We start from the raw sequence: 26,194 nt of genomic DNA, 5'->3' as shown, positions 1-26,194 counted from the left end.
ATACCATGAAACATGACTCATTTTCCCCTCCCAACTCTCTCATGTTTGCCTCAATTTGTTCTACTTCCACCTTCATGTCATTTTCTTTTTCCAGTAAAAAATTATTTACCACCAATTAAATGCAGTCAGTTCTGCACATCTGTTGTCTACTGGGTCTTTGGGATTCTACTAGTGGCCACCTCTTCAGCGTGATGCTACTTTATCTAACAGCTACCAACTGCCGACAGTGCCTCAGAAAGAGGTGATTCTGGATATCATCTCCCTCCTTTGTTCTAGAATTTTGCCTGGCTCGATCTTCTGCAGACATTGTTCAGGTGGCCCCAGCTCTGCAGTTCTGTCATCTGTCAGGCTTGCTCCCTGGGTTCTGCAAGTCTTCATTGTGTCCTGAAGCCTCTCTACTCACTTCTGATCCTCTGTCTACAAGAAAACAGCTGCTGGCAGGGGCTCTTTTTATTTTAGTTTTTGTACCAGTTGGCTAGATGTTCCTGCAGGAAGCTCACAGCCTGCCTTCTCACGGCAGCATACCTGTTCTCCATCTCTGATTTGATGTTGCAGCCTAGGACTCCCCACTTTCGCCACCTGCAGAGATCACAAAGCTCTCTCCTCTCCTGCTTTCTGTTGGCAATAAATCCTAATGGAAAGCTGCACAAGGCAAACCAACAAGTCTAACACAAACTGTCATTGTTAATGGCTATCTTTGCTGGAACCCCACACAATGTCCTTCCAGCCCAGCTTGACCATTCATGACCAGTGGCCTCCCATCAACCTCTCCTTCGTATAACACACAGAAACATCAATTTTGGACTTTGTTTCTTACCCAGAGTGTAGAATGGTCTGCAGCTTATAGAAACACACTGAATCACACAGGAAGGTGAGTGACACCAACAGACATATTCCTACCAGAAGCAGGATACAAGCATACAATATCTAGAACTAGATAACTAGTAACTAGAGTAATGAAGAATTAACCCAATTACAAATTCAGAAAATTATTGTCTTTATTTGTATATCTGCATAAATATACATATTTTTATATACGTATTTAGTGGAATGATAATTAGAGCAAATTTTATCTTCAGTGGAATAATATGTGAAGCGATTTTTTTAAATAAAAGGAATATTAACAGTGCCTGATGGTGGTGGAGCACACCTTTAATCCCAGCACTTTGTAGGCAGAGACAGGCAGATCTCTGTGAGTTCAAGGCCAGCCTGGTCTACAAGAGCTAGTTCCAGGACATGCTCCAAAGCTACAGTGAAACCCTGTCACGAACAAAAAAGGAAAAAAAAAGAAAAAAATATTAATTGTAATCTATATTGAAAGCTAACTGAAGAAGGTTCTCAATGATTCGTCACTTTGGCCACTGAATAAATAAAACTTCTGACATAATAACATAATATGGGAGAAATACCAACTGTGATCACACTTCTGCACAGAAATATATAGATTATTGTTGGGATTCTGGTTTACGGATTAAGTTCTATCTTTGGCTTTTATCCAAACAAGTCATCAGGGAAACTTTGGTTTTATTTTCTTTCTTGTTTGTTCACTTGTCTTGCCTTCTAGATTTTTTTAAATTTTAATTTTGTATTGTTTGTCTGTGTGCTTGCATGAATGTCTCTGCATGTGTGGAACTGACTCAAACCTAGAGACCTCAGTTCTGCAGAAACTTAGGATGTTTCCCAGCTCATTTGTTTACTCAGGATGTCTGCAGGACTCCACTGCAGGTGACAGAGTGTCCTTCCACTGTTTTCTTTTCTGTTTATCTCACAATAAAGCATGGCTTATTAATGACAATTATCAATAATAATAAATAGACCAAATCTTTCAAACATAACTAATATAGGTAAGAATTCATTTATGAATACAGACAAATAACCTCTGATCCCATAAGATATTCAGAGATCTATGGGTACTTTAAAATGTTTTAAATTAATTATAATTTCATTAATTTCCACTCTTCCCTTTTCTCCCTCCATACTTTCCTGAACACTGCCACATGCTCACATTCAAATTCATGATATCTGTTTCTTTAATTGCACACACGTACACACACACAGCTAAATTTATTAATATCTTCTGCTTAGTCCATTCTGCACAAAGGTGTGTGTGTGAGTGTGTGTGTGTGTGTGTGTGTGTGTGCATGTGTGTGTGCAGTTTAAGTGCTGACCACTTGGTATCAGATAACTATTAGGGAAGGGGAATAACAGTCTTCCCTAGGAAAACTATTTCTCTTGTTTTCAGAATTTCTTTGCTGTCCCATAGCTCTTTGTCTAGGATTAAAGTTCCGTGAGGTTTCCCTCATATTTTACTGTTGTACTGGTTTAGTTTGTGCTCAGGCAGCCATGCTGATAAAATTTCATGGGTGTAACTTCTCTTAAATTTCTGGGAGACAAAAGTCCCACTCAATGATTTCTTTTCTACCCAATTTTTGCCTCATTTGCTGGCATGTTCTTACTCTGCCATAAGCATACTTAGCTGTGATACTTCCTTTCTGCGCAATGCTCACTCCAGCTATAAGAGCGTTATTTGCAATGTTCCCTGAGTGTATTGTGCTGCAATAGTATTTTTAACACTCAGATCTGATTCCATGGCCAGATGGTTAAACTGGTTAAGGATGATTTTTTCCACTCATTTCTTGAAAAGCCAAGGCTTCTAAACAGAACACCTAATATCATTTTAAATGCCTCCATCTATTGCTATCTCCATTTATTTTGTGTTGAGTGCTTTAGACTCTGTTTTATCAATAGGACTTCTCTGTGTGGTAATGGTCAGGAATTTCTAGTTTCTATATTTCTACCTTAAGTAAAACACAATCCTTTCACAATTGTTTACTATATCTACATTACCATTCTTGTACCTATTACTCAGGCACCATCATGGGAGAAAGGGTGACAAGATTGTCAGAGACAAATTATGAGGATGTCTACTGTGAAATGGTCTCTGCTAAATATGGCTGCATAAGGAATTCCAGAACAATAATGTATCAATAGATATACCAACATGAAAGGGAAAAATTGACTGGTGCCTTCTCCTATAGAAAGAACTATACACAACTAACAAATTGTGGGAGAAGGAGAATTAATCTCTCTCTAGGATGATTCTCTATTGTTTATCAAATACCAAAGAGCCAGCCCTGAAGCCATACAGACACATAAACAACAAAAACAGACTCAGCAGGTTGTAATATATGTATATATTTTATATATACATATATATGAATATGTATGTATACATATATGTGTGTGTGAGAGTGAGAGAGTGTGGCTATATTGTGTATGTCTGTGTGTGTGTGTGTGTGTGTGTGTGTACCAGTAATAGTCAAAGAAAACGACTATAAATTTGAGAGTAGTGCTATAGGACAGACTAGAGAGAGGAAAGAGAAGAGAGAAATGATATGATTCTATTTTAATTAAAATGTCTGAATGTTTACAGGAAACTGTTTTTTTTGTTTTTTTTTTTTTAGCATTTTCTATTATTGTCGCTACTGCCAAGAGCAACTAGTCAGAGTTGGCCTTACCAACGATTTAGAAGGAGATTGTGAGTGGAGAGGAAATTAAGCTATACATACTCCTAGGAGGAATGTTACATGGTTCTCTGTGAATTATCACTAGGAGGAAGTCCAAAACATCAAAGTATGTGCCCTCTTTTATGACTTTTGATGATGGGGGCATAGCATCATCTCCCAGTTCATTGTAGGCAGTGTGGCTTCCCCTTCTTAAGCTCGAATTTCAGTGGAACCCAGGAGAACATCACACATTCAAATGTACGAAACTGATTTCACAACATGAGCCTTGGTGGTATGTTAACACAAACAGAGAAGAAATGGCATACTAAATGCAAAAATGAATCTGTTCTCTACAGCGGTCACTAGAATCATGAAATCCACTTCACTGAAGGTGGGACTGCATTACTCTTTCTAACCAATACTGAGCCTGGAATATACTGAAAACCAGAGTCTTCTCTGATACTAACAGAGGGACTGCTGAGGGACAGTCAGCAGGCCTTTGTGGAATAAGTAGCTCACGTGTCTAGGTTTTCAGGTTGGTGAGGGAGGAAATAAAACTCACAATACAACTCTACATAGCATGCAGTGCTTGACAATGATCATGGCTTTGCTATTGGCTTACATATGAAGTGCACTGTCTGTGATGAATCTATAAGGGAAATTTCACTTGTAGGCTTGGTGACAGAATATGATTAACAATATAAAAAGTTTTTCCTGAACCACAATTCTATGTTTGTTGGAGACACCTCCACATGTTCACCTCTGCATTTCTTCACTACAGTGTTTTGTGTTGTATTTTAATGAATGTTATATGATTTTTTTTGTGTGGGGACACAGCTTTAGCCTGTGTGACAAATAGATCAAGCCTTGGCACGTAGCACATGGCTAAAGGAAATGCATTCTGGGGTATTTGCACAGACTGCACTGATGCATGGTGCATCTTGCAGAATGCTTCCCTGCCACTTTGCAATGGGTAACTTCAGAGACAGCCTTAAGGAAATGTCAAATGAGCAAAATATGTCTATTTTATTCTTAGCTTTCATGACTCCATCAAAGAGACTCCATCCTCATTGTTGAATAAAATTTATGAATAATTCTAATTTAATGCCTATTGTAAGAAGTGTCCCTTTCTATTATCACACCTAATGTCTTTTGCCTGTCTTTTTTGTATTTCAGAGATAATGATATACCTCCATGAAGGGAACTTTTTACTATAGAAACATCTAAATGTTAAACAACCATAACACTTGAATTTCTGATGTGTGCTGTTGCTTACCAAAAGTAATAAAACCGTTCTCTTTTGAGTCATTTTGATAAGACAATCTCTGTGATGAATTCATAGGGAAACTCCAGCCATCAGGTTGGTGACGGGGATGTGATTTACAATCAGTATTACACTGTATGGCGCCCATGCTTGATGGTCTGTAAAGTGTTGTGTAGGAAGAGGAATCTAATGTGGCAAATTGAAAAATCACACAGAATAAAATACAGTGAAAAGGGAAAGTTTCAAACTTCATTCACTATTATAGCATTCCTTTAAGGGTCTGCTGGCAGACATCAGTTTCCAAAGGAATACGTGGACAACTGTATGGCACCAGTACTCCAGCGGGACAGTGTACATGTGAGGTCAGAAGTACCTTCCCTAAGCAATGCACTGTAAGATGCTTCTCTACCTATGAAACTCAAATTCTTCCATTCTCCACAGGTCCACAAGGTTTCCCTATTTATACAAAGGTGTATGAAAATCTGTTGGGTGTGAGTTGGGAAGATATCCCGGTAGGTAAGAGCACTAGATGAACTTGTACAAGACCTATGATTGATTCCCAACATCAATAGAAAGTCAAGAGCCTCCTGTGACTCCAGGACCAAGGAAGGCATCTGGTTGTCTCTTATAGCATCCTTTGGCACTACAGTAATGCACATTACCATAAATGCACAAATTTAATTTTGGTAAGTGATATTTACCCAGAAAATTGTCCATTTCTTTTAAGTTTTTCAATTTTATGGAGTATAGGTTTTCAAACTATGACCTGATGACTCTCTGGATTTCCTTCATGTCTGTTGCTGTGTCTCCCTTTTTATTTCTGATTTTGTTTTTTTTTTTTTGACCATTAATTTGTATATTTTAATTATCTTCAACAATATATGATAAGTTAGTAACTTTTATAAGATTGAAATTTTATAACTATCTGTTATAAAGTTTGAACCTTAAAAATTTTAATTCTTTTTTTATTTATTTTTTTATTTTTTTATTAAAGATTTCTGCTTCCTCCCCGCCACCGTCTCCCATTTCCCTCTCCCTCCCCCGATCAAGTCCCCCTCCCTCGACAGCCCAAAGCTCAATCAGGGTTCCCTGCCCTGTGCGAAGACCAAGGACCACCCACCTCCATCCAGTTCTAGTAAGGTGAGCATCCAAACTGCCTAGGCTCCCACAAAGCCAGTATGTGCAGTAGGATCAAAAACCCATTGCCATTGTTCTTGAGTTCTCAGTAGTCCTCATTGTCCGCTATGTTCAGCTAGTCCGGTTTTATCCCATGCTTTTTCAGACCCAGGCCAGCTGGCCTTGGTGAGTTCCTGATAGAACATCCACATTGTCTCAGTGTGTGGGTGCACCCCTCCCGGTCCTGAGTTCCTTGCTCGTGCTCTCTCTCCTTCTGCTCCTGATTTGGACATTGAGATTTCATATTCTCTCTCTCTGCTTTTTGGTTAGTTTAGATAAAGGTTTGTCTATTTTGCTGATTTTCTCAAAGAACCAACTCTTTGTCTCATTTATTCTCTGCATTGTTTTCTTTGTTTTTATTATGTTGATTTCAGATCTCAATTTGATTATTTCCTGCAATCTAGTTTTCCTGGATAAGTTTGTAGCCCTCGTTTTCACAGATGATAAATGGGCTGAAAAAGATATAGGAGAAACATCACCTTTCTTAATAGCCACAAATAATATAAAATATCTTGGAGTAACTCTAACCAAACAATTGGAAGACCTGTATGACAAGAATGTTAAATCTTTGAAGAAAAAATTGAAGACACCAGAAAATGGAAAGATCTCCCATGCTCCTGGGTAGGTAGAATTAACATAGTAAAAATGGCAATCTGACCAAAAGCAATCTACAGATTCCATGCAATGCCCAGCAAAAATTTTCACAGATCTCAGAAAAACAATGCTCAACTTCATATGGAAAAGCATAAAACCCAGAATACCCAAAGCAATCCCTTACAATAAGAGAACTTCTGGAGGCATCACAATCCCTGACTTCAAACTCTACTACAGAGCTACAGTACTGAAAATGGCCTGGTATCGGCATAAGAACAGACCAATGAACCAAATTGAAGTCCCAGTTCTCAATCCACATTCCTACGAACACCTGATTTTTGACAAATAAGCAAAAAATGTAAAATGAAAGAAGAAAGCATATTTAACAAATGGTGCTTGTATAACTGGATATCAACATGAAGAAGGAAAATAGAACCATATCTATTGCTATGCACAAAACTCAAGTCCAAATAGATCAAAGACCTCAACATAAAACCAACTACTTTGAGCCTCATAGAGGAGAAAGTGGGATATACACTTAAATGAATTGGCACAGGAGACCACTTCCTAAAAATAATACTAGTAGCACAGACTTTGAGAGAAACTCTTTATAAATGGGACCTCCTGAAACTAAGAAGCTTCTGTGAAGCAAAGGACACAGTCAACAAGACAAAATGGCAGCCTACAGATTGGAAAAAGATTTTCACCAACCTCACATCAAACAGAGGACTAATATCCTAAATATATGAAGGACTCAAGAAATTAGTCATCAAAAGAATAAATAATCTAATAAAAATTGGAGTATGCCTAAACAGAGAACGCTCAAGAGAAGAATCTAAAATGATTGAAAGACACTTAAGAAAATGGTCAACATCTTTAGTCATCAGAGAAATGCAAATCAAAACAACTCTGAGATTCCATCTTACACCTATCAGAATGTCCAAGATCAAAAATACTGATGGCAGCTGATACTGGAGAGGACATGGGATAAAGGGACCACTCCTCTATTGCTGGTGGGAGTTCAAACTGGTATAGCCACTTTGGAAATTAGTATGTCAATTTCTCAGAAAACTGGGAAGCAACCTTCATCAAGACCCACAAACACCACTTTTGGGTATATATCCAAAGGATGCTCAATCATATAAGGACATATGTTCAACTATGTCTATAGCAACATTATTTGTTATAACCAGAACCTAGAAACAACCTAAATGCCCTTAAACCTGATAATGGATAAAGAAGATGTGGTACATTTACACAGGTGAGTACAACACAGTGAAAAAAAAAAAATGACGTCTTGAAATTTGCAGGCAATTGGATGGATCTAGAAAATAACATACTGAGGGAGCTAACCCAGACCCAGAAAGACTAATATCACATGTACTCACTCATAAGTTGCTTTTAAACATAAAGCAAAGAAAAACAAGGGTACAGTTCACAACCCCAGAGAACCTAGACAACAAAGAAGACCCTAAGAGAGACATACATGGATCTAATCTACAAGGGAAGTAGAAAAAGACAAGATCTCTTGAGTAAATTGGGAACATTGGGGTCATGGGAGAAGGTAGAAGGATAGTGGGGAGGAAAGGAGGGGATCAGAAAAAATATGTAGCTCAATAAACATTAAAAAATAAAACAGATCATTAAAAATAAAACCATTGAATTAACGTGGATATTCAGAAGTCATCTTAGGCATGAGGACTCAAGCCCATTCCTTGAACCTAATTTGGTAGAATAAAACCTTTTACTGTCCAGTCTCTCTTCTCTTCACTTCTTCCCAGAAACACATCTTATCTGAGTCCTGGGTGAGATCTTCACACTTTCATATATTAGTTTTACAAGCTTACAGATTCGTGGAGAAAATGGGCATTGTATAATCAATAATCACATAGTTTATGGGTAAGAATCAGGAAATATTTACAAAAACACATTGCAGAGAGTCAGTCCAAGCACAAGGGTGAGGGAGGACATTTTTGTGACAGTGAAATTCATGTTGAACTCATAAGAAAACATGGAATGAATGTCCCTCACCCCCTCCCATTTTATCATGTTAGGAATAGAAGCATAATATTTACTGAATAGTTAAAAGACAAAATAAACACTTAACTTTCCATGCAATATATAAGACTAAAATATTTTTAATAAATAGGATTTGTGACGACTCTGGTTATTCTATCAAACATTTAATATACACTTCTGCTATAGTTAATTTAGAGTAGAATTGTGCGGTTTTCATGACTCCACCCACAGAAAACATATCCCTCTTCTAGGCTGGTCACTATGGTAGGAATATACATGATGTGTCAAGCTTTCGTTATTCTGCCAATTACTAAAATCTCGTCTAATACCTGATATAGAAGCAACACATGTCTTGAAGTGTTCAACTGGGCTAATATATTTAATTCTTTAAAAGCAAACAAAGCATTATACTTGAACTTTCATTGAGAGGAACTCATCTTTCTCAACTGAAATCATTACACTAAGAGCCCAATATCATTTCCTACAAGATAGACAATCTTGACATCTTTGACAAGGTTGTCTTGAAAGTTTTCCCACTGCCTGCCAACTCTCTCTCGCTAATATCCTGAGAGCTATGAGTCTAAGTTACTGGCACTGAAGGGGATTGAAGAGTTTTCTTTCCCCATGCCTAAATATCTTTATTAGGTCATGTTGCCATATGTGCCTGCCATTTTTCTGAGCATAAATTCAGTGAGTTTATATAATCTGTCTGGAGGGAAAAAAGTCATACTAATGAATGTCATTGCCCACTCAATTGCAAAATTGATTTGAGGAATTTATCTAGAATATGTGAACGTTTTACTAATATACGACAAGCAAAAACATGGCATGTCACACTGTGATGAATTTATACATATAAGATTGCTATTATAGTAATATTAATAACACACAATCAGTCCCTTTTTAGAAAGAATGATGGTATTCTCTCCAAAGTATACTTAATCTCCAAAACATGAACTATAGAGAAACTCTGATTGCACATGAATCACTTCAAATGCCATGATTATACAAATTTATTCTTATTCATATTCTGGTGTCCATGCTATTTTTATAGGTTTGTTCTATTTTTCAGTTATGCATATGTGCAAGTACATGAGTATGTGGTAGTACCTAAAGAGGTCAGAACAAGACATCAGATCCCCTAGAACTGGAGTTATAGGTGTTTGTGAGCTTCCAGACGTGGATGCTAGGAACTGAATTAAAGGCCTTTGCAAGAGTAGAAAGCATTTTTCACCACAAACAATCTCTCTAGTACCAGGTTTATGCTTTAAAACTATGTTATTTATTTATTTGTTCAACCATTCATTCATTCTTTCTTTCTTTCTTTCACTATCTTTTGTTTTGGCATGTGTGTGCAACAGGACTTCAAGCAACCCTGGTTGTCCTTGAAATCCCTAAACAGCATATAATGACTTTGAACACCCCATTCTCCTTCTTCTACCTCCCAAGGACTAGACTTACAAGTGAAAATCACTGTACCAAATAAAACATTCTTAAAACTTAATTCTTACATACTGGTTTAATTTTGGACAGGAAGTAATTACAAAAGATGCTAGACACACAGGAAGACTCACAAATACAGGTATGCAAACAAACTTCAAGACAGGAAGTGGGGCAATATCAGGCAGGTGTTACTTGTTAATGATAAAGTGGAAATATTGATAATTTTCAAATGACCCCTGTGCTGAGATGTAAAATAATTAACATCTCTAAACCATTTAAAATATTAGCAAAAGAAAAGACAAATTCTAAGGTTGACATTTAATTTCAGCACATGTATTAAAAAATACGAATTCAACTTTGACAGGGTCAAGCTGGTTTTTTGATATTTTCTTAGTTTTTGGTGTTTTATGAACTATTGTATACCATTTATATATTTGTATATAATAGTAATAATAAAAATGTTTTGAATTAACGCTCTGTAAGTGATAATACAATTCATTTACATCTTGTCTCCTGTAAGTTTTCTATAATCAATTTTTATATTTCTTTAATCAGCTCCAAGGGATTTAAAAGAATTCTTTCCTACTTTGTTCTACAATTCATTGCTGGGGTGAACATGAAGAAAAAGGAGGAGGAAGTAGAAGAGGAAAAGGAAAGAAGAAAGAAGAGAAGAATCAGAAGAGAAGGAGGAAGAAAAGAAGAGGTAGAAGAGGGAGAGGTAGAACAGGGGAAGAGGGAAACTGGAATTTTAGAGTTAATATGGTAAATTATTTTATTGTGTAGGAAGGAAGATTCTTAAGGGGATACTGCTTGTGTGAATTTTCATCTACAATTTAGGACAAATTTATTGTAATTAGTAGTAAGATAAAACTAGGAACAGGATAGGAAACTGTTTTTATCCCTCACCAAACCTAAGTAGATTTTCTCATATAAGGAAATAAACAGTTGGGGAAGTGTAAGGGACTGACAATGTACACCGATGGCATGTCAATGACCTGGATCCTAAATGTTACTAATGTCATTAGTAGAAACCAGTGCACACCTGATGGCATGTCAATGACCTGGATTCTAAACATGACTAATGTCATTAGTAGAAACCAATGCACACCTGGTGGTGTGTCAATGACCTGGATTCTAGAGGGGACTAATGTCATTAGTGAAACCAGTGCACACCTGATGGCATGTCAATGACCTGGATACTAAACCTGACTAATGTCATTAGTAGAAAAGGAAAGATTAAAGAGATGCACCATTGCAAATCACCCATCCTGAATGGGGATCTCTACCTCTGCTCTGTTGCATGAGGAATCCTGTCATTCTCAGTTTTTGAGCCCTGTAAAAGTGATGCCCGCTCTGTTCACAAAGGACATGTTGACAATCAAAATACACAGAGCTTTTATTCTTGACAACCAATGACAAAGAAGTAAGTTAGCCATCAAGGGGGTGAGTGTACTTGCTAAAGGAAGCTTAGGTTCAGCCATCTAAGGAACAGGTGTGTGTGTGTGATAAAGGAGCCTTAGGTCCAGACATCCAGAGGCTGAGTATATAAAACTTCTGATTAATATCTGAATCATGTTACAGAGTATTTTAGTGGGCATCAAAGTTACTATAACACATTTTTAAAATTTCCTTATTTGGTATTGAAAGAGTTATGACTATGGAATTCCTGTACATCTACTGCAGAGTGCTATTTGTATTTTTGTTCTTGTAATTATTAAAACAGTGATACAAATCCATCGATATGTTGTCTTTTTGTAAAAAATGTGTTAGGGTCTTAGTTATGAAGAGTTAAACACATTTCCACTTTAGTTTAAAGCCTGTAATTTTAATAATAAAGAGAAATTGCCATTATTCGGCAAAAAATCAATAATTAGGTAAATGTAATTGAAAAATACTTATTATTTTGCTCTCCCAATAGATTCTTTAATAATGATTAGAAGGCTCAATATTTTGGGACTTAAGTTTCTTTCTTGAAAAATACCAAGCTGCACCTAACACAAACCATCAAAGACTTTAAACACAAAAAGATAATATGGCTTTTGGGTCAGTTACCAAATCAGTTGTAATTGGAATAGGGCATTCTTCAGGGGCAGAGCTGGGAGAAAATCCCAATTTTGTACAGAAAATTTCATTTCAGAATGCAAACAAAGGACATTTGCATAAATCAGAAAAAAAATCCCATTTCTTCCATGAAAGGTTAGAGGTTCATAAATATTCTCTCTAGGGATAGAGGAGACATCTTATTGCTAGGCATATTTTAAATATAATGTTTCAGCACCTACCACAGTCTGGCCTCAAACTCATGTGTCATCTGCTTTTACCTCTCTGGCTACATACAAGAGTAGGAATGACTCTATCTCGATCCATCGCCAGATGAAAGTTCTAAGGTGATATGTAAGATATTCATCAGAGATAGAGACAGAGACCCATTGTGAAGCACCGGACTGAGCTCCCAAGGTCCAAATGAGGAGTAGAAGGAGGGAGAACATGAGCAAGGAAGTCAGGACCATGAGGGGTGCACCCACCCACTGTGACAGTGGAACTGATCTATTGGGAGCTCACCAAGGCCAGCTGGACTGGGACTGAATAAGCATGGGATGAAACCCGACTCTCTGAACATGACGGACAATGAAGATTGATGAGAAGCCAAGGACAATGGCACTAGGTTTCGATCCTAATACATGAACTGGCTTTGTGGGAGCCTAGCCTGTTTGGATGCCCACCTTCCTGGACCTAGATAGAAGTGGGAGGACCTTGGACTTCCCTCAGGGCAGGGAATTTGTACTGCTCTTCAGTATCCAGAGGGAGGGGGAATGAAGTGGGGGGAGGGGGAGAGAAGTGGGGAGAGGGGGAGGGGAGTGGGGGAGGGGGCAATGTGTGGGAGGAGGGGGAGGGAAATGTGAAAAGGGGAGGAGGCGGAAATTTTAACTAAAAAAAGAATAAAATAAAAAAAAGAGTAGGAATGATATAACATGCTTAGCAGTGTTATATGTTTTGCTCTTGAGTACTCTTTTGTGTTTTCTTTTGTTTTTAAATTGTGAACATCACTTAGTAGGGAGCCATTGCTTCTATGCAAGCTTGGGACAGACATCCTTTATTCCAAGATTGACACCAAGATCAAATGTGCAGAAATAAGTCCTCATTGTGCAGTAAACATGGCAGATAGTTAAAAAATATTTCAATTAAGTGGCAGGATGGCTACCTGAAATATTTAAGGTTATGGCAAAGGAGAAGCAATTCATTTTCCTGAGGATAAAGAGAAAAATAGAATAGGAAAATTTCAACAGCAGTAATTCTGCAAATTTTAACTTATACAATGAATTCTTTCAAAATGGCCTAAACATGAGACTATCCAAGAATAGAAGTTGACTTATTATGCTTGACACAGTAAGAACTTTACAGTATTGACCATGTCTTTTGTTTCAGTAATAAGCACTGACATAGGTGCTGCTCTCTGAATATGGAGAAGCTTAGAAGATCTTTCCATGTCTTGAAGGCTTGAACTAGGGCCTGGGCACAGCACAAAGCCTTTGCTCTTGACCTCTTTACAAAAATGCCTCTGATGTAGAAGCAAGGAGTGTCTCAGACTATAACCTTTCAAAACCCAGAGGCCCATTGAAATACAGAGAGACTCATCATGTCTGGTCAAAGTCTCTGTCAGAGAAAGCAGAATAGAACCACAGGGAAGAGAGAAAAAAAAAAAGAGGTGGCAGAGACAATCATCTAGGATAGGAGATGGGAAAGGACCTGCGTTGTCAGCAGCGGAGAGGATGGCTTCTAGGACAGGATTACTCTCACATGTTCAGAAGGAAGAAGGATAGAATGTAAAGAGGGAATACATATGGAATCAAAGCATCCACAGGTGGTGAGTGCTCAGTGCTCATATGTGATCGTATGGAATTTCTTATCAGGACAAGGGTAAAAGCAGGGCAGTGACTATCAAGAAGCTACACTCTCAGGATTGCCTTATTGTTATTGCATATGTCACTTTGTCTCTCTATCTATCTATCTATCTATCTATCTGTCTGTCTGTCTGTCTGTCTGTCTGTCTGTCTGTCTGACTGTCTGTCTATCATTCTCTATCAATCTATTATTCACATTTGACATGTAGTTGTTTAGGTATCAAAGATCAGAGGACAGCTTTGTGTTACTGGTTCTTTCCTTCCACTATGTAGGTCTCAGAAATTGAATTTGGGTTGCAAGTCTTGACAGCAAGCACCTTTTCCTACTGAACTATCTCACTGCCCATATCTTCAGGTTTATAGTGAATAAGAACTCGATCTCTATTCTGTATATTTATTTCTGTTTGTTTAAGTCGGTGTCACATGTGTAGTTCAGTGTAGTTTTACCTCATGATTCTCCTGCTTCAGTCTCTGGAGTACTGAGGTTTCAGGTTAGTTCAATCATGACTGGTTTTGTGAACAGTTTAAACATATGTATATACCTCATTAATCTTGACAAAAGCTCAATGTATTCAATATAGATTTTTCTGAATATGGATGTTACTTGGCAGGCAAAATAAGACACTGGAACTATTTCACCGCTGATTCATATAGACCCACAGGAAGAATCTAATTCTACCATGTTAGTGAGTCATTCTAATTGCTTTTCAGATGTTTTCTTACGAATATTAACATTATTTTCATGGCATTTATCAAGAAACAAATTAAGCATATGTTTAAAGGGTAAAGAGAGGCTAAGTGGCTGATTTGTGGAACTAGAAATAGAAGCTGAGTGTCTACCATTGGCTCTGTGTGTGGAATTGCATCTGGCAAACTGTCTGTGACATTTAAGAGCCCAGAGAGTTGATGCATTTGTCTACCAGAAAACAATGAGCTCAAAGTAGAAAGGAAATTTCAGATGGTATTTTCAAGGCAGTAAGTTTTTCTCTTAATTCACAGAAAAGATCTCACACTATGCTTTGAATTGTCACTGTAAAACTTTATATTTTTTCAGAAATGATTTAGACTAATGTAATGAAAAATATATGTCATAATGTTATATCATCAAATCCAGTAAACCAGTGTCAACTGCAGAGTCTTCTCTGTACCCTGAGGAGTTAGAACAGCCATCTTGCTAGTAAAATAAGTCTTCAGCTACTGGGTAGATAGAGATAGATTATTTTTCTGCCTTCTGTCTTCTTTGTTGAGTTCACATAGATTTTTAGATTCCATGTTTGCTTAAATTTCTTTCTACCCTCTTTGTCCTTTCTTCGTTGTTTCCATCCTTCCTGTGCCTGACTTACGCTGAGCCGCCAGAGTTTCTAGAACACCAGAATGCAGTGTGCAGAATCAGAACCATCTAAGATGAATACATGATTATGTATTAACAACAAAGGGGAGCCGGGCGGTGGTGGAGCACTCCTTTAATCCCAGCACTTGGGAGGCAGAGGCAGGTGGATCTCTGTGAGTTCGAGACCAGCCTGGTCTACAAGAGCTAGTTCCAGGACAGGCTCCAAAACCACAGAGAAACCCTGTCTCGAAAAACCAAAAAACAAACAAACAAACAAACAAAAAACAACAACAACAACAAAGGGGATAGTGTTGTCTTTAACAGTTCCATAGTGATGCGAGCATAGCAAGCCTGGGCTGGAAAGCATCCAGGATGAGATATAGAAGTGTTACATCTGCAATCCCTTTCTTTAATTTATTTTGTTTACTTTTTGAATTATGATTATATAGTTTCCCTCTTCCCTTTTCTCAATCGAACTCCACACAAAGAACTAAAAGCAACTAAGGAGTTCTGAGAGTAGGAGAAATAGCCTTCCCTAAAGGAAGGGCACACCAATGGTTATTCAGTTCCAAGTGGTCACCCATGAAATATACATAGAAGTAATGTACAGATTGAGCATGCTATACTGTTGTATTTAGGAATATACAAACAGCAACGAATGAAGTTAACGAACAGGGAAAAGCAGAGCAGGTGACACAGGAGATGTAATGTATTCTGGGGATTCACACGTTCCGAATTATGAGCTAGAAATGGAGCCATGAAGACCAGTCTGACCCTGACATTAATTCTAAAACCACAGTAGGCCTGTAGGGAGAAAGCAAAGTTGGAAGGAACAAAGGTTAGTGACAGCAAAGTAGAAACCCCAGAAAAAACAATAGGCCAATAAACACAAACTGGAAAAGATGTGGGCAGACCAATTAAGCTTTGTCTGAGCACTTCTAACTTTAATGTGATTATTCCTTTAATAAGAATGGTACTGACTGCCATGGAACTCAGCTCAGAACTGATGGAAGAGGAAACACAGGGGCAACAGATCTGGCTGTGACCATCACTGACAACGTAAATGCAGATTGGGTACTGTGCCTTGTGTTGTAGAAGCATGGGCACCATACCCTGGTTTTCAGTTTCCTGAAGACCTGCTCATGGCTTCCACCTCACTTTTGTTCACTCGCTATGTTATGGACATCCTTCCCATATCCAGGACACAGCCACCTGTGAACCCAACTGCCCTCCGCATTTCCTTGCAGTTAATTGCTGGAGCCCCATGCTTCTGTGGGGAAGGCATGCTTCCTCACTGCTCTGTGATCTTGAAGAGTCAAGAAAAGACAGTTATTTAAAGCCATGTTTCCACACTGTAAAATTATAAGGAGAAAGTTCAAGATAATGCATTGAATAATTTTTTTAAAATGCCATTTTATTTGCACTTTATATCAAAGTGAATCACTCATATGGTGGTTCCCTAAGCAGCATCATTTTCACACTGGGTAGTACAAGCAAATGTACACACACACACGCACGCACACACAAAGAGAAAGAAAAAAAACACATATACATAGACTCATTCCCCCTCAAACAACCCCACACATACCAAAAGCATATCTGTACACCCCTACACATGTCACACATACCAAATTGACAGACAAAAGTATACAAAGAGTAATATACCATACACACATATAATATATATACTCACACATATAGTTCAAACACACATAGCACACACACACACAAAATATATGCACAGAAATGAATAAACACCATACTCATATATACACTATATGCACACATCACACACATGCCACAAATATACATGTACCACAAACATACGCACACTAAACCACTCCCATATATACATATATAACAACATATACACACATATACTGTATATATAAAACACATAACACACACAAATATGAGTATATACCTGTCAAAAATATAGTTCATTTTTATACTAGGAAAAGGGTATCAATTTAAAATATATTTTGGATTATAATTAAAATGGCCTCATTCTCCAAAAATACTTCTGAAGTCAGGCATGAAGACCCAAGCCTTTTAATCCTATCAATAAGGAAGCTGGGGAAGGAGGCTTTGATTTGCAGAGCAACTTGTGATGCATAGTGAAACCATGTCTCAAACAACAGGAAACCAACTAAAAACTCAGTGCTATTCTGTAGGTGCCTCTCTGGCCCTGTCCATTTTCTCGCAACTCACTTCAAAAGCTGCACCTCATTTTTCTCACATTCTGAAGAACTCACCAGCTAAGGAAATACGTGACTTCTCCCTGCAGCTGATGTCCTTGAAATCGCTGGTGGCAGGGCTTAGGTGAGGTGAGATGAAATGCTAACACATCTGGCAGTTCCAGACGGAAATTAGCTCGGTGGCCGTTTCCGACACCCCATTAAACACCAGTTCATTCGTGTGGAGGTTCTACAAGGCTCAACAGCCATTTCTCACGCAACATTTGAAGCTGAGGATAAAATAAATCTGCCCAAGCTGGAACACATTCATTTCTGTGTGTTCACTTAGCTGTTTCTTCCAGTATGATTTTCATATTGGAGACGTTATTTGAAACCAGTTTAAAATCAGACATCCTATATGTGAGAGACTAACAGGTCTCCCATCCAAACAGGCCCGTCTGTGGAAAGCCAGCCCTACAGCCCTCTTTCAGCTCTGAAGATGTGCTCTGACTGCAGTGCCTTTGAGATTTCTATTTTCTCTATCACAGGGATCTGGCTTGGCTATTTTTCTAGAGGGAATGTAATGACTGCAAACCAATTATTTTTTTTTATCTTATCTCAAATTAGGGCACAATACCTCTGAGTTGGTACACTATTTCTAAGAAATATTAAAAATAAAAGCATTTCTTAGGCAGGCAAGGTCACCTCTCTTAAGCTCTGGCCCAGTTTCTGTACACAATGGTCGACTGGCATATGTAGGAATTTAAAGACTCTCTTTTTCCTTTGCCTTATTTTGTTTTTGGAGTGGGGGAGTGGAAATTTCCACCCACATCTGACTGTGCCCACTCACACCTTCAAATTTCTATGCATGCTTTACAGAAACTGAGACTTTGACTCAATGATGCTGTAAAATTTCACTGGAAGAAACATTCACATCAGAAAGAAACTTTGTAGATCAGAGTTTCAAGAGCCTGTTTGTAGAATATAACATCTCTCCAGACTTTCCTTGCTGTGAAATTCTTTTGTGAAAATAAGGAAGAAAGAGAAGAGAAAAGAGAGAAAGAAGAAGGGAGGGAGAGAGAGAGGAGGGAGAGAAGGAAGAAGGGAGTGACCAAAAAAAAAAAAAACAGTAGAGTACGAAAGATATTACAGCTTCAATTCTTTTCTAACTGCCAAGCAATGTTCATGAAGCAGAGCATCAGTACATGGACCATATTCTCAGTCACCCAGGTCCCTAGACTGATGCTCTAGGGAACAATTCTCCAGCATCTGTACTTAGGGAGACACATAAAACCATGAAAAGGGTAAACGTTATATGTCATGGGAATTTTCTTTTCTGGTCCTGTAATTTTTGTGTTCTATAGACTGCCCATGCCTGTGCAGACAGCCTTCCTTCCCTTAGACTTAGGAGACACACACACACACACACACACACAGAGACAGAGACAGAGAGACAGAGACAGAGAGTTGGAGAGAGATTTTCATATGCTTTATTTTATGTGTGACATTTACCACTGAGATCTTAACTTGGCCTATTTGGTTTTTAATTTTCAGCACCATTTCAATTTGAATTTTTTTAGTAATGCTCTCTGTCATATTCTATTTTTATGTCTTAGATTAACTTCCTCAAGTCATTCAGCTTTTGACTTTTGTTCTCTTGAACCATGACTGTATTCTCTTTGAGTTGTTTGTGCTGTTATATTGTCTGCATGAACAAATACCATCCAAGAGTTAGCATGCTTCTTGCTGATCTCCTCTGTTGCCTTTGGGTGTAGCTGTCCCCTTCTCACTGTCCTACCAGTGGCAGCTCAGGCAGAAGAGTTTGTGAAGGTGAGGTCAGGAGGCCTATGGGGCAGGAGGTGCAGGGCCTACCTGGTAGCACAGGAAATAAAGATTCCATAGTAATGGGTGGTTTATGTGGAGGGAAAGAGTGGGCCTAGTCTGAAGTGCACATTTGGAAGATCCCAGAGGAGCACAACACATTTCAAGAGGAGAGAGAATTGAAGGGTAGAAAACGGCAAGGAGGAAGTCGATGTGAGACAGGAAGGACTGAGAAGCAGAGGTGATTCTCCATTTTCACACAGAACTGGGAGTTTAAATAATTTCCCCAAGGACTTGTTACAAGGGAGTGCTATCTAACGTCTGGAGAACGGATACACATGTGTATGTAAGTATATACATGTAATATGTGTGCAGGCACCTTTGTTTCACTGGCCTGCCTGCACCAAGCAAGGTAGGCGCTTTGTTTACGAACTACCCAACCAGCACGGAGATCTGAGCTCGGTACCAAGAGAGACATCATTGGGGTGAGTTTGTGACCCACAGAAGCAGCCCCACACAGGGAACTCAGAAGTTCCTCACCCCCCCATCCTTCCTGGGCTCCCTGCAGAGACTCTACTCCCTGCAGACTGCCTATCTGTTCCTATCCCACCCACCTTGTATCCAGAACCCTTCTTCCTTCTGCCCCCTTCCTTCTTTGGGCACATAACACCACCTAGCTCAGCCTGTCTGGGTACTGGGGGCAAATCCTCAGGGCAAACAGGCAGGCGGGAGTTCCTTTGTTTCACTGGCCTGCCTGCACCAAGCAAGGTAGGCGCTTTGTTTACGAACTACACAACCAGCACGGAGAGCTGATCTCGGCACCAGGAGAGCCATCATTGGGCACGGAGATCTGATATTGTCACCAGGAGAAACATCACTGGAGCACCAGGAGAACCATCACTGGGGAGTACCATCACTGGGAAGGTACAACAGTAGGCAAGGAGACCTGATCCTGTAAAAGAAGATTCATAGGAGAGCATTTGGAGGAAGAGATGGGCAGGCGCCAATGCAAGAATTCACCCAACAATCTGAAAAATAATATGAAACCACCAGAACCCAGCGACCTCACAACAGGAGGACATGAACACCTTAATCATGAAGAAGTAGAAAAAATTGACTTTATGAAAGTGATTGATGCCCTTAAACAGCATGTAAAAAATGCCCTTATAGAAATGGATGAGAAGTATAACAGAAAGTTTGAAGAATTGAGTAAATCAGTGAATGATACCCTAGGACACCAAGGAAAAACAATCAAACAGATAATGGAAACAGTTCAAGTCTTGAAAACTGAAATGGAGGCAAAGAAGAAAACACAAACAGAAGGCCAGCTGGACATGGAAAATCTAGGTAAACGAATAGAGTTTACAGAAACAAGCATAACCAACAGAATACAAGAGATAGAAGAAAGAATCTCAGATTCTGAAGATACCATAGAGAAAATAAACACGCTGATCAAAGAAAACAGCAAGGCCAACAAACTCTCATCACAAAACATTCAGGAAATATGGGACACAATAAAAAGACCAAACCTAAGAATAATAGGAGTAGAAGAAGGGGAAGAAGTGCAGCTTAACGGTCCAGAAAATATATTTAATAAAATTATAGAAGAAAACTTTCCCAACCTAAAGAAAGATATACCTACGAAGGTTCAAGAAGCATACAGAACACCGAATAGGCTGGATCAAAAAAAAACAAACATCCCCTCGCCATATAATAATCAAAACACAAAGCATACAGAACAAAGAAAGAATATTAAGAGCTGCAAAGGAAAAAGGCCAAGTTACTTATAAAGGTAAACCTATCAGACTTACACCTGACTTCTCTATGGAAACCATGAAAGCCAGAAGGTCCTGGATAGATGTACTGCAGAAACTAAGAGACTGTGGATGCAAGCCCAGACTACTATACCCAGCCAAACTTTCGTTCACTATAAATGGAGAAAACAAAATTTTCCAGGATAAAAACAAATTTAAACAATACGTAGCCACAAATCCAGCCTTACAGAAAGTAATAGAAGGAAAATCACTAACCAAGAAGTCCAAAAATGACCACAATATCTCAGACAACTAGAGACCCTTCACCAGCGTAACTCGAAGAAGGGAAACACACAAAATTTACTACTAAAAAAATGACTGGAGTTAACAACCACTGGTCATTAATATCACTTAATGTCAATGGACTCAACTCACCTATAAAAAGGCACAGACTAAGAGATTGGATATGAAAACAGGATCCAACATTCTGCTGTTTACAAGAAACACACCTCAACTACAAAGACAGACACCTACTCAGAGTAAAGGGTTGGGATAAGGCGTATCAAGTTAATGGACCTAAGAAACAAGCAGGTGTGGCCATACTAATTTCTAACAAAGTTGACTTCAAACTTAAATCAATCAGAAGAGATGAAGAGGGACATTTTCTACTCATAACAGGAACAATTCATCAGGATGAAGTCTCAATCCTGAATATCTATGCCCCTAATATAAATGCACCCACGTACGTAAAAGAAACATTGCTAAAACTCAAGGCAGCAATCAAACCGCACACATTAAGAGTAGGAGACTTTAACACTCCTCTCTCACCAATGGACAGGTCAATTAGACAGAAACCTAACAGAGAAATAAGAGAATTAATGGAGGTAATGAATCAAATGGACTTAACAGACATCTATAGAATATTCCATCCAAATAGGAAAGAATATACCTTCTTCTCTGCAGCTCATGGAACCTTCTCGAAAATTGACCACATACTCGGTAACAAAGCAAACATCCACAGTTACAAAAAAATACCTGTAACCACCTGTATCTTATCAGTAAACCATGGATTAAAGCTAGAATTCAACATCAATGCTACCCACAGAAAGCCTACAAACTCATGGAAACTGAACAGTCAACTACTGAACCATACCTGGATTAAGGAAGAAATAAAGAAAGAAATTAAAGTCTTCCTTGAATTCAATGAAAATAAAGAAACAACATACTCAAACCTATGGGACACTATGAAAGCAGTCCTGAGAGGAAAGTTCATAGCACTAACTTCCCACTTAAAGAAAACAGAGAAAGCACACATTGGAGACTTAACAGCCCACCTGAAAGCTCTAGAAAAAAAAAAGCAGACTCACCTAGAAGGGGTAGAAGACTGGAAATAATCAAACTGAGGGCTGAAATCAACAAAATAGAAACACAGAAAACAATTGAAAGAATCAATGAAACAAAAAGCTGGTTCCTGGAGAAAATCAACAAGATTGATAAACCCCTATCCAAACTAATCAAACAGCAGAGAGACAATTTGGAAATTAATAAAATCAGAAATGAAAAGGGGGACATAACCACAGACACAGAGGAAATTCAGAGAATCATTAGATCTTACTATAAAAGCCTGTATGCCACAAAACTGGAAAATGTTAAAGAAATGGACACTTTTTTAGATGAATACCATATACCAAAGTTAAACCAGGACCAGGTAAACAACCTAAATAGACCCGTGAGTCGCAAAGAATTAGAAGCTGTTATCAAAAACCTCCCTTCCAAAAAAAGTCCAGGACCAGATGGTTTCAATGCGGAATTCTACCAGAACTTCCATGGAGACCTAATACCTATACTCCTTAATGTATTTCACAATATAGAAACAGAAGAGTCATTGCCAAATTCCTATTTTGAAGCTACAGTAACTCTGGTACCAAAACCACACAAAGACTCAACCAAGAAAGAGAATTACAGGCCAATCTCACTCATGAACATCGACGCAAAAATCCTCAACAAAATACTGGCAAACCAAATCCAAGAACACATTAGAAAAATTATCCATTATGATCAAGTAGGCTTCATCCCAGAGATCGATGGCTGGTTTAACATACGCAAATCTATCAATGTAATCCATCATATAAATAAACTGAAAGAAAAAAACCATATGATAGTTTCATTAGATGCTGAAAAAGCATTTGACAAAATTCAACATCCCTTTATGATAAAAGTCTTGGAGAGATTAGGGATACAATGGTCATACCTAAATATAATTAAAGCTATTTACAGCAAGCCGACAGCTAACATCAAATTAAACGGAGAGAAACTTAAAGCCATCCCATTAAAATTAGGAACACGCCAAGGCTGTCCACTCTCCCCATACCTCTTCAATATAGTTCTTGAAGTCTTAGCAATAGCAATAAGACAACATAAGGGGATCAAGGAGATTCGAATTGGAAAGGAAGAAGTTAAACTTGCGTTATTTGCAGATGATATGATAGTGTACTTAAGCGACCCCAAAAACTCCACCAAAGAACTTCTACAGCTGATAAATACCTTTAGTAATGTGGCAGGATACAAGATCAACTCCAAAAAATCAGTCGCCCTCTTATACACAAAGGATATGGAAGCAGAGAGGGAAATAAGAGAATCATCACTTTTCACGATAGCCACAAACAACATAAAATATCTTGGGGTAACTCTAACCAAGGAAGTGAAATATCTATTTGACGAGAACTTTAAGTCTTTGAAGAAAGAAATTGAAGAGGATACCAGAAAATGGAAGGATCTCCCTTGCTCTTGGATTGGGAGAATCAACATAGTAAAAATGGCAATTTTACCAAGGGCAATTTATAGATTCAATGCAATCCCCATTAAAATCCCATCAAAATTCTTCACAGATCTTGAAAGGACAATAATCAACTTTATATGGAGAAACAAAAAACCCAGGATAGCCAAAACAATCTTATACAATAAAGGAACTTCTGGAGGCATTACCATCCCTGACTTCAAACTCTATTACAGAGCTACAGTAATGAAAACAGCATGGTACTGGCATAAAAACAGAGAAGTCAACCAATGGAATCGTATAGAAGACCCGGATTTTAACCCACAAACCTATGAACACCTCATTTTCGATAAAGGAGCTAAAAGTGTACAATGGAAGAAAGAAAGCATCTTCAACAAATGGTGCTGGCACAACTGGATGTCAACCTGTAGAAGAATGAAAATAGACCCATATCTATCACCATGCACAAAACTCAAGTCCAAATGGATCAAAGACCTCAATATCAATCTGAACACACTCAACCTGATAGAAGAGAAAATGGGAAGTATCCTACAACATATGGGCACAGGATATCGCTTCCTATGTATAACCCCAGCAGCACAGACATTAAGGCCAACATTGAATAAACGGGTCCTCCTGAAACTGAGACGCTTCTGTAAAGCAAAGGACACTGTCACTAAGACAAAAAGGCACCCTACTGACTGGGAGAAGATCTTCACCAACCCTGCAACAGACAAAGGTCTGATCTCCAAAATATATAAAGAACTCAAGAAACTATACGTTAGCTCTCTCCTCCAGGCTGGCAAGATGCCCAAGGGAAAGAAAGCCAAGGGGAAGAAGGCGGCCCCGGCCCCCGCCGTCGTGAAGAAGCAGGAGGCGAAGAAGGTGGTGAATCCTTTGTTTGAGAAGAGGCCTAAGAACTTCGGCATTGGGCAGGACATCCAGCCCAAGAGAGATCTCACACGCTTCGTCAAATGGCCCCGCTACATCAGGCTGCAGCGGCAGAGGGCCATCCTCTATAAGCGCCTCAAAGTTCCTCCTGCCATTAACCAGTTCACCCAGGCCCTGGACCGGCAAACAGCTACCCAGTTGCTTAAACTTGCCCACAAGTACAGGCCAGAGACCAAGCAGGAAAAGAAGCAGAGGCTGCTGGCCCGTGCTGAGAAGAAAGCTGCCGGCAAAGGGGATGTCCCAACTAAGAGACCACCTGTCCTTCGAGCGGGCGTCAATACAGTCTCTACTTTGGTAGAGAACAAGAAGGCTCAGCTGGTGGTGATTGCCCACGACGTAGACCCCATTGAGCTGGTGGTCTTCCTGCCTGCCCTGTGTCTCAAGATGGGGGTCCCCTACTGCATCATAAAGGGAAAGGCCAGGCTGGGACGGCTGGTCCACAGGAAGACGTGCACCACTGTTGCCTTCACACAGGTTAACTCGGAAGACAAGGGTGCTCTGGCCAAGCTGGTGGAAGCTATTAGGACCAATTACAACGACAGATATGATGAGATCCGCCGCCACTGGGGAGGCAACGTCCTGGGTCCTAAATCTGTGGCTCGAATTGCCAAGCTGGAAAAGGCAAAGGCCAAAGAACTCGCCACTAAACTGGGTTAAATGTACTGCTGAGTTTTCTGTACATAAATATAATTATAAAACTTCAAAAAAAAAAGAAACTAGACATTAAAATGATAATTAACCCAATTAAAAAATGGGGCACTGAACTGAACAGAGAATTCTCAACAGAAGAAGTTCAAATGGCCAAAAGATACTTAAGGTCATGCTCAACCTCCTTAGCGATCAGAGAAATTCAAATCAAAACATCTTTGAGATATCATCTTACACCTGTCAGAATGGCTAAAATCAAAAACACCAAGGATAGCCTTTGCTGGAGAGGTTGTGGAGAAAGGGGTACCCTCATCCATTGCTGGTGGGAATGCAAACTTGTGCAACCACTTTGGAAATCAGTGTGGCGGTTTCTCAGAAAAATTGGGATCAACCTACCCCTGGACCCAGCAATAGCACTCTTGGGAATATACCCAAGAGATGCCCTATCATATGACAAAAGCATTTGTTCAACTATGTTCATAGCAGCATTATTTGTAATAGCCAGAACCTGGAAGCATCCTAGGTATCCTTCAATGGAAGAATGGATGAAGAAAGTTGGAATATATATACATTAGTGTACTACTCTGCAGTAAAAAACAATGACTTCTCGAATTTTGCATGCAAATGGATGGAAATAGAAAATACTATCCTGAGTGAGGTAACCCAGACCCAAAAAGAAGATCATGGGATGTACTCACTCATAATTGGTTTCTAGCCATGGATAGGGGGCCACTGAGTCTATAATTTGTGGTCCTAAAGAAGCTAAACAGGAGGGCAAACCCAAGGAAAAACATATAGTTATCCTCCTGGCTATGGGAAATAGACAAGATTGC

General features: G+C 38.9%; 2 protein-coding genes across 3 annotated transcripts in view; one reads left to right on the top strand and one right to left on the bottom strand.

The window, feature by feature from the left end:
- The window catches only part of LOC130865307 (leucine zipper protein 2), a 391,653-nt gene that overhangs the window by 132,352 nt on the left and 233,107 nt on the right, over positions 1 to 26,194 (bottom strand). The window lies entirely within an intron of this gene.
- Positions 24,549 to 25,412, top strand: LOC130865309 (60S ribosomal protein L7a-like). The gene has a single exon (XM_057756313.1). It carries the CDS (start codon positions 24,570 to 24,572, stop codon positions 25,368 to 25,370), a length of 801 nt encoding a protein of 266 aa, XP_057612296.1. The 5' UTR covers positions 24,549 to 24,569; the 3' UTR covers positions 25,371 to 25,412.

The sequence above is a fragment of the Chionomys nivalis genome, chromosome 23 (genome assembly GCF_950005125.1).
Source record: "Chionomys nivalis chromosome 23, mChiNiv1.1, whole genome shotgun sequence".
NCBI lineage: Eukaryota > Metazoa > Chordata > Mammalia > Rodentia > Cricetidae > Chionomys > Chionomys nivalis.
This window is presented reverse-complemented; position numbering and strand designations above follow the sequence as displayed.

What these genes read in the sequence shown, in the direction of transcription:
- LOC130865309 (XM_057756313.1), top strand. Translation starts at nt 24,570, where the DNA reads ATGCCCAAGGGAAAGAAAGCCAAGGGGAAGAAGGCGGCCCCGGCCCCC.